This window comes from Medicago sativa, chromosome 8, assembly GCF_051527215.1.
Source record: "Medicago sativa cultivar Bolivia chromosome 8, Bolivia_mono, whole genome shotgun sequence".
In the NCBI taxonomy this organism is placed as follows: Eukaryota; Viridiplantae; Streptophyta; class Magnoliopsida; order Fabales; family Fabaceae; genus Medicago; species Medicago sativa.
In genome coordinates, this window is record NC_140756.1 from 75,182,650 (window position 1) to 75,192,453 (window position 9,804).

The 9,804-nt window shown below is 34.6% G+C and overlaps 1 protein-coding gene across 1 annotated transcript; it reads left to right on the forward strand.

Annotated features, from left to right (window-relative positions):
* Positions 1-281: 281 nt before the first annotated feature.
* LOC146901516 (PKS-NRPS hybrid synthetase cheA-like) lies at positions 282-5,594 on the forward strand. The gene is made up of 3 exons (XM_085737062.1): positions 282-914; positions 3,779-4,249; positions 4,308-5,594. Exons 1-3 carry the CDS (start codon positions 282-284, stop codon positions 5,592-5,594), a joined length of 2,391 nt encoding a protein of 796 aa, XP_085593188.1.
* The last annotated feature ends 4,210 nt before the right edge of the window (positions 5,595-9,804 follow it).

The following is a 9,804-nucleotide window of genomic DNA, read 5'->3' on the forward strand; positions in this document are numbered from 1 at the left end:
ACCGGGTCATTTTTTACAACAATTGAAAGATGGAGAGATCGTGAAGAATTACTTGGTTGGGTTCGTCGACAAGCGGCAAGGGCCGGATTTACTATTTCTATAGATAAATCTAGGACAATATCGCCATACATGACGATGCAATGTGAGAGGAGTGGTGAATACTAGCCACATAAGACGAGGAAGAAACGAAACCTTGAAGGCACGGGCACAAGGAAATGTAATTGTCCGTTTAGGTTGAAATGCTTCTTTGATAAAAAAAAACTCAAGATTGGTGGATAGCAATGCTTTGTGGAATTCACAACCATGACTTGGCGCCAAAGTTATCCGGCCACCTTCTTGCGGGTCGACTAAAAGTGGAGGAAAAGCAAAGAGTTATTGACATGACAAAGAGCTTGGCAAAGCCTAGGAATATTCTCACGGATTTGAAGGAAAAAAACAAAGAAAGTTTGACACTCATCAAGCAAGTGTATAATGTGCGAACTAGATGGCGCAAGGGGCAAAGAGAGGACAAGACGGAGTTGCAATACTTGATTACAAAGTTGGAGAAGCATCAATATGTCTATTTCACAAGAGCAAATAGCGAGGAAACCACTCTTGAAGATTTATTCTTTGCTCATCCGGATTCAATTGATTTGCTTAACACTTTTCCCACCGTTTTGGTCATGGACTCCACCTACAAAACCAATACCTACCGAATGCCTTTATTTGAGATTGTTGGTGTCTCCTCTACCAAAATGACCTATTCAGTTGCGTTTGCATTTCTTTCCTTTGAAAAAAAGAATAACTTCATTTGGACACTTGAGATGTTGGTTGGTCTTTTGACATCAAAACGCAACATTCCTAAGGTGATTGTCACCGATAGGGACCCCACTTTGATGAAAGGCGTTGCCGAAGTTCTCCCTAAAACGGACCATGTACTTTGCTATTTTCATATTGAGAAGAATGTCAAATCTAGGTGTGTAACAGCCCGATTTTTCGCTATATTTAATTTAATTGTTTTTATGTGTGTTTATATATGCTCTTATGTGATTAATTGCCTCTGTGTGTATTTTTGGTTGGGAGCTGTAGAATTCGGTGCTAAAAGGGTATTGTAGTCATTTTGGACTCAAGGGTATTTTGGTCATTTTGTGAGCGGGGGGTAATTTAGTAATTTTGATAAGGATTATTTTTAATGCTTAGTGAGAGCCGTTATTATTTTACTAAGTACTAGGGAGTTATAGTGAATTGTTTTATAACCGGTAAGTGACCGTTATTATTTTATTTTACCGTTAAGAGGATAGAAACATTTTGAATTAGATTAGTAATGGGTTAGGCCTGTTAAGGAATTGTGAGTTGAACCCAATTATGTAGAGCATATATAAACTCTAGACTTTAGAGAAAATAGGGTTTCATATCATTTTACACATTTTTGAGAAGAGGTAGAGAGAGAAAGAGCAAGAGAAGAGAAGGGTTTGAAGAGGGAAGCTAGAGAGAGCTAGAGGAAGGCAGAGGATTCAAGGATTGGAGCTAAAGTGAAGCCTTAGCTTGAGATTGTGAAGAATTAAGGTAAGGGGGTTATAATTCAACCATAATTAATAGTTGTAGCTTATTCCCTAATATTTTGCTTATGTGCTTAATTGAATAAGTGGTTGATTTGAATTTGGTTGTAGAAATTCGTGCTTAATTGTGATGATATGATTATGCACATGAATTGAATGATAATTGTGTTGTTGTTGTTGTTGAATTTGTATGTCAAAATGGGTATATATGAACATGATGAGTTTTTGTGTGAAATTGATGTAGAATCATGTTGTGGTTGTTAGATTGTGGATGATTTCATGATTAAATGATGTTGTTGTTAGATGTGTGGTTGATGAATTGATGCATTGGGTATCATGAATTGGTGAATGATGATGAGCTTTGTTGTTGTTGTTGAAAGTTGTGGAAGTTTTGGTGAATTGGTGAATTTTGTTGAGTTGATGTTTTAATCTTAAAACTTATGCATGTTTGAGTGTTTTGAAATGTATATGACCTATAAACATCTTCTGAATTAAGTTTTGGGGTTTGGAATGATCAAAATTGGGATTTTGGGGTGAAAAGGGGTTGGAACCCATAACAATTTTGACAGAAACTGAGCCAGCACGCTTAAGCGTGCTGCAACGTGCTCCAAGCGAGCAGTTTCTGGACCAGGACGCTTAAACGTGCTCCAAGCATGCTAAGTCCAGAAGCTAGTGGAACTTGGACGCTTAAGCGTGCCCAGGACGCTTAAGCGAGCAGCACCCTATTCAACAACTTTTAATTTTTCGTTTTGTGCACTTGGGGACCAATTCGGGCTTTCTAAAATGTTTCTTTTGATTTGTTTAACCTCTGTATACACACTATAACCTACAGGAACATTGCTTGAATCGAATTGGACTTGATTTTGTGGATTGAACTAAACTTTTGAAAAATGGTCCAAGAACGTCGATTTTTCCGAAACTCGTTTTCCTCATGGAATTGGAGTAGGGTTAAGGTTGTATACTAATTATATGGTTTCTAAAAATGGTTGCGATTGGTTTCATCAAGTCTTTACTTGTTTTGCTTTGAAAATGGTCTTTCTTGAAAAGTGATAAAGAGAGAGACGAACTTTGTGATTCTCATGATTTTGTCATATTTAGCAGGTGAAACGTAAATGTATACTCTACTGCACTTATATGTGGCCTAGAGGTATACTTAGTTGAGGCATTGGATCTTGTTTACTTGGTTTTGGTTCAATTGCTTCAATATTGTAAAATTGTGGAATGATAGACGAACTTTGTTGAAAATGGTTTTAAGAGTTGATTGCTTTAGAAATCCTTTATACATAGTTTGATATGATTGTAAGAAGATGTATGAATGGTTGTTTGGTGATGATTATGATGTTTGTCATCATGTGTTGTATTTTCTCCTTTACTTGGATTGTAAAGATTTGTATGGAGTTGTTAAACTATATGATATAGTTAAATGTGATTATAGCCGTTGATTTATAGCCGTTGATTATGGCCGTTGAATTGTTGTGAACATATGCATGGTGGATTGAGTCATATGTTCATGCATCATATGTCGTGTCGGATGTTATATCCATATTGCCGTTGACTATAGCCGTTGATAATGATGTTTTTGTTGCATCATGGGTGACGACCTTGAGGAGATTTGGTACCACATGCATGTATGCGTCGAGTATAGGTGCATATCACATTGGCATGAGTCTTGATTGCTGTCGTTGTATAAAGAATGATGATGATAAGTGAGTGACGACTACATATTCTTGTGATGATTGAAATTGTTTTGTGAATGTGTATATGGAAGTTAATTGCTCATGTTGATTGGTGGAGAATTGAACTGATTTATGTCAAATTGTTTATATATTGATTATGATTGATGTGAAGCTAACCTCCAGTGGTTTTGACCGCCTACCTGTCTGTATGGATGGGTAAACGCTGTGCATGAGTAGTTCGCTTTTGGTGAGTGCTTGGATAGCGGGAGCTAATCTCCGTTATCGTTTTGGAGTCGTAGGTTTAGGCTCTGATTAGGTTGCCTGTGTCTTTATGCTCTTGTTGGATTTATTTTATTGTTGAGATTTACCCACTTGCCGGGATTTGGAGGATTTATATGTTGATGTGTATTGATCATGGCATGTATATTTTGGAGATGTATGATTGTATCCACTGCGACTGTTGAGATATTTCTATATATGCATGATGTCTTTGGATTTTTGTTGATGACGTAGCGTCTATTTCTTGAATATATGTATTATTCGCGTGTTTTATCGCTTTAATAGAGATGGGGCGTTACAAGGTGCATCACGGATTGTAGAGTCAAAGCCAAGCCTTCGAAAGGAAAAGTTGTTGACAAAGATGCGAAGGAAGCGGATGATGACAAGCAATGTGAGCTTGTTAAGAAAATAGTGAGGGCTTGGAGAGATGTGGTTAACTCTCCTACAGAGGATTCATTTGCAATTGCATGGTTGACATTCAAAGATGAGGCATGCCGACCGTTTCCATTGTTTGTTAAATATGTTGAGGAAACTGTTTTGCCCCTTAAAAAGCATTTTGTTAAGGCATGGACGAATAAATACTTGCATCTAGGGTGTAGAAGCACCAACATTGTTGAATCGGCTCATGCACAATTGAAAAAATACTTGATGAGTAGGGTGGGAGATTTGGCATCATTTTGGGATGAAATTGACAAAATGTTGAAGAACCAATTTGGTGAGATACAAGGGAGTTTTGGGAAGAGCATAACCGTCATGGTACACATACAAAAAAAAAAACAAGTTATTCTTTAAGTTGGAGGGGTATGTCTCTAAGGCCACTTTGGGTTTCATCGATGACGAATTTGAACGCTCTAGGAGATTCGGCTTTGCAAAAGAAGATTGTGGTTGTGTGCAAATGGCAATGTTCGGGTTACCTTGTGCTTGTATTCTTGCCGAGAAGAGAAAGAAAAAATTGCCTATTCTTTTAGATGAAATTCATCCTCATTGGCGAAGGTTAAGTGTAATTGGACAAGAGGTTGACGCACATTTTTCTGTTACGGAGGAATGGGACGCCATTCAAGAACGTATCAAGAGGTCCCATTACAAGATGAAACTCTTCATCAAATACAAGTTGTGTGAACTAGGATTTCCGGAGAAAACAATGTTGAAGCCACCTCCGAGAAAAGTGGCCACCAAGGGGGCACCTAAAAGGGTGAAGTCTACACCGAAAATGAGGTCCACGGGTCGAATCCCCTCTAAGTGGGAGACTATTGATGTTCAAAATCCCGATAGTCAATGCTCACATGGCAAGAGTAATGTTCCAAAGAGTAAAGGTTCACGTCTTGGCACTTGGTCCTGCTCACAAGCTTCGACTCCTACTTCAAAACCAAAACCTTATTTGCAAATACCATACATTTCACAAATTCCAAATCTCATGAGACCTTACGTTGAAGACATTGTGAATGTTAGAGGGGATGGTAATTGTGGTTTCCGGGTCGTAGCTAGGCACATGGGATTGAATGAGGAAGATCGTGTTTTGGTTCGTCATGCACTTATTAAGGAGTTGAAAACTCACAAGAGTGACTACTTGCCGATATATGCTACCGAGAGCCGTTACAGACTTATCTTGGTTGGTTTACACCCTCCAACAAGTAAAAGTGGTATTGCACCTCCAGGGAAGTGGTTGACCTCTCCGGATATGGGTCACATTATTGCTAGTTGCTATAATAGAGCGGTTGTTCTATTGACTTTGCCCAAAATGGGTGGTTCATGTGAGACATATTTTCCAATCCGGAGTGCTCCACCACTTAAGCCACATTCCAACATAATGTGCCTTTGCTTGATTCCCGACCACTTTCTTCATGTGAAGTTGAAAGAAAATTGTTCGATGCCACCTCCTTCTACGGAGTGGATGACTCACAAGATTGGTGAGGCGGAGCAATGGCTTTTTGAGTTTTTGGATAGACAAGCCGCCTTCGATGAGCTCATGTTTAAGGAGCCGAAGCCGCCAAAGAAACCAACAAATGAGCACAATCCTATTACTTTGGACACTCTGAAAAAGCCAAAGCAAGAGTTCGAAGTCATGGATGAAGACGAAGATTATGCACTATCACTAGTCTAGTTAGATAGGTTATGACACTTTTGGGTCGGCTGGTGTTCGTCCTATTTTTTGGTGGTATTACACCCCGACATATTTTTTGGTGGCCGATTGTGTAATTTGGATATTTATGGCCAATATGTAACTAATATTATATATTATATAAATATATGAAATGAATTATTTTTTTGGTGGCCGGTTATGTCACACCAATTATTGCTCGCATTACGTAATTTAACGATGAATTTCGGTCATTTTGACCGTTTATGTGAGATTATGTCATTTTAGAAATTTATGGACAAATTTGTGTAGCTTGGATCATTTACGTGTCATTTTAGAAATTTATGCACAAAAATCCCTAGGATGGAAGAGAATATCACGCTAATCCTACATCACGGTGGTGGTTTAGAGTGAGATGAGTATCGGAGGCTGTAATATGTTCATGGTGAATTATGTGTTTGGGGAAAAATGGATGTTACAGAAAATGCTTGAAATGTTAATCCTGAAAATCTTGTTGCTGAAAATGCTGAACATGTTGCAGAAAATGTTGGAAATGTTAATGCTGGAAATGTTGTTGCTGGACATGTTGCAATTCCTCAAAATGTTGTCAATGTTGTTGCAAATGAAGTAGTGCATGGACATGTATGCCTCTTAAATTTTAAGGATCGATTTGGTAGTAAGTGTAATAATTTAGGGACTGATTTGATTTAATATTTTATGATTTATGGACTGATTTGATTGAAATGTTGTTGCAAGGTGTTCCTATACAAGGAGATATGGTATTAGAGGGCCAATTATTTTAAATGAGAAGCCTAAGCAAACACCAATGAAAGGTCATGCACCAACACATCCAACTGCTCTTGACGTTATTAGAGTACCATATCCAAGTTATGGTTCATCCAATTCGACTCAAACTAAATTCATGGAGTTCATCCCAACCCCCAAATTTCCAAAGAAGTGATGTTTGATGGAAACTTATTTAAAATATGCTTTTGGAAATGTAATATTTAGATTTGTCTGAATTATGCCCCATAGTTGGGTTTCTTTTTTCCTATGTACTATTTAAGACTTATGACTTGTTAATGCCCCATAGTTGCGTTACTTTTGCCTATGTAATATTTAATACTTAAGACTTATGACTTATTTGATTGTATTTTCAAGGATGAAGTTGTGTGTTCTGACTTTTTTACTTTGTTCTACACATATATGCTTCAAGGATCAAATTGATACCTGTTTATATAATTCAAGAACTTATTTGGGCTCTGTTTGGTAAAAATAGCTGATAGCTTATAGCTTATAACTAATGACTGATGATTGATTGCTTATAAGCTAATTGAAATGTTTGGTAAAATTAGCGGTTCAGCTAACTGATAAATGTAAAATGACATAAAAGGGCATTTTTAATTCATAATAAAATTTATATCAATTAATATTTGAATATTTATAATTTGGTATTTAAATTTTTTTAATTATTTATATCTTTGATATTAAACTATCAAATCAAACTTTATTCAGTAACATTTATTTTATATTTATTTTCATTTAAGTGTTTATACTTTGTTTTTGTTTGAGGAATGTATTATTATTATTATTATTATTATTATTATTATTATTATTATTATTATTATTATTATTATTATTATTATTATTGTTATTATTATTATTATTATTATTATTATTATTATTATTATTATTATTATTATTATTATGTATTTTTTTGTCAAGATTTTATATGTATTATTAACATCGGATTATATTTACGTTGAATACTTACTTTACTGAATTACATTTACGTATTTAAAAAACAAAGAATTATTTTACTAACAATAAGAGCATGCATGACCCTTTCTAAAAAAAATAGCAGTATGTACCTATAACTAAAATAAAAGTAGTACGTGGCTTTCGTAACAAAAACAATATGTACATTTTTTTTCTTTGAAAAAAAATGTACATGTCTGGCACCTAACGTTTATTCAAAAAAATAAAATTGTCCAACAATTAACGTAACTATATATATTAGTTTAAATTACAATAAATTCTAAAGGGAAAAAAAGAATTTTAGATAAAACAATAAGGGTAAAATTGGAAGAAAAAAATGATAAGCTATAATCTATAAACTCAAACGCAAATTAGAATAACGTTTGGAAAATAGCTTATAAGCTCGTGAAATAAGCTATAAGCTCGTGGTGAAAAAACATTATCAAACAAAACTTTTTTGGTCAAACAAGCTTATAAGCTATCCGCTATAAGCTATAACAATAAGCTAACTTTGTTGTCTTACCAAAAAGACCCTTGATGGTTTTTTAATATAATTTAGGGATCATCTGATAGTAAGTCAATTATAATAGGGACTAAATTGCATAACATTTTCTGCAATCAATCAATTTCGTCCTTGAAAATTTTGGACACTATCGACCAAATTAGTCTCTGTTTATGTGGCATCTGACATGGCAACCAATATGAAAGGTTAACGGTCACGTCACCACCGTTAACACCCAGAATGGATGGAGGGACTAATTTGAATGACATATGACAAATTTAGGAAAAAATAGCCATTTCGATAAATGGTGAAACGTTTTTGTCCGATTCGTACAAATTCAGGACGAATTTGACCATTTACTCGGGTCTAAAGAGATATGAGAGGTCTAAACAAAATATTTTAAATGCATATTCCTTGACAAAGCAAATCCATTTTTTAATCTAAATATAATGACGTCACGCATTGCACTTTTAAACTGTCATCCCTGTCTGAGTGCACAGCTCCTCGTTTGGAATTCAATAAATTCCACAATGTCCCGTTCTGAATATACGTCCAATAACAAACGTCGTTTACCGTAAAAAAACGTCACGAGAAAAAAGCGCAACTGTAAACAAATTAAAATATACGCCCAAAAACACATATATCAAGGAGAAATGATATTTATACAATAATATACGTCCAAAAACGCTTATATAAGGAGAAATGATATTTATACAATTATTTTGTAATAATTTTTTAACAACTTTTATTTGCATTTGTAAAAACAAACTTTTATTTGCATTATATTTTTATTCTCCCTCATTATTTTTCTCTTTTCATATTGTTTTTAATCAATAAAAAATGAGAAAAAAAATATACTTTTACAAAAGTTGTGACAAAAACGTCCCTCCATTAATCTGATGGTACTAAATCTCTTTAATCATATACTACTCTATATTAAGATGGTACCAAATCTCTTTAATCTGATGCTCTATGTTCAAATTCAATTATGAGAATATATCAAAGTTTTTTTTTTTTTGAAGTAGAGAATATATCAAAGGTAATTAAAAATTTATCACTCATTATAGTTCTAATCAACTTGAGCGATTAACTCTTACAACAGTGTTGAGATTCCAAATTCATATATTCATTCGTATTTCATATAAAAAACAAATGAAACAATACATGGGTTAACATCTCATGGAACAGAAATTTCACACATTTAATTGTGGATTCTTCATATTTTACTTTTATCCTGCTAAAAAAAATATTTAGACGAAGTTAAAATGATTTTGTAAACAAATGTTATTTTCAGATCTCATTCAAATTATAGGGACTATTGAATATCAACCTAACATACAAATACAATTATTTAGACTTGAAAAATTTAACAATATTTCTTTAAAACGTTATAAGCACAAGGGAAATGTTAACCAGTGCCCCGGGGCACTGGTTAAGGATGCTAAAAAAAGAAATTATAAGTCAAAAAAGATACTTTTTAAGCTTTTAATGCATTGATTACACGACTATCAATATATTTGCTTGATTAACCGGTGCCCTGGGCACTAGTTAACATGACCCTAAACACAAATATCCTTTCCTTTTAATTTCTTCCTCAAAATAGTCAAGAAAATTATTGTACTTGAATACAAAACCGATTAATAGTAATTATTAAAAATAAATAAATAAATCCAACAAGAATAATAATGGAAAAAGAAAACCATATAGAAAGAGAAAAAGTAAGAGACAAGGACAAAGTAAGACCCACCAAAACAACCAGAAAAAAACAAAGACAAAACCACATAAAAACCAAACCCATCAGCGCGTGTACACCACCCCCAAATCATCACGTCTAAAGTTCCACACGTGGCACTTCCATTCCATCACAACCTCGTTACACCTGCATCACACAAGTTAATGTTCCCCACGCGCAGAATGTCAGCGCGTGAAAAAGCTAACTCTCTTCACTCTCATTCGCTTTGCCATTTCAGTCTC

Bases quoted from the DNA above. Each gene is read 5' to 3' on its own strand.
- LOC146901516 (XM_085737062.1), top strand. From the start codon at position 282: ATGCTTTGTGGAATTCACAACCATGACTTGGCGCCAAAGTTATCCGGC. The intron at 915-3,778 runs GTACTTTGCTAT...TCGCTTTAATAG, and splicing joins TTCTCCCTAAAACGGACCAT to AGATGGGGCGTTACAAGGTG. The intron at 4,250-4,307 runs GTACACATACAA...TATGTCTCTAAG, and splicing joins GGAAGAGCATAACCGTCATG to GCCACTTTGGGTTTCATCGA.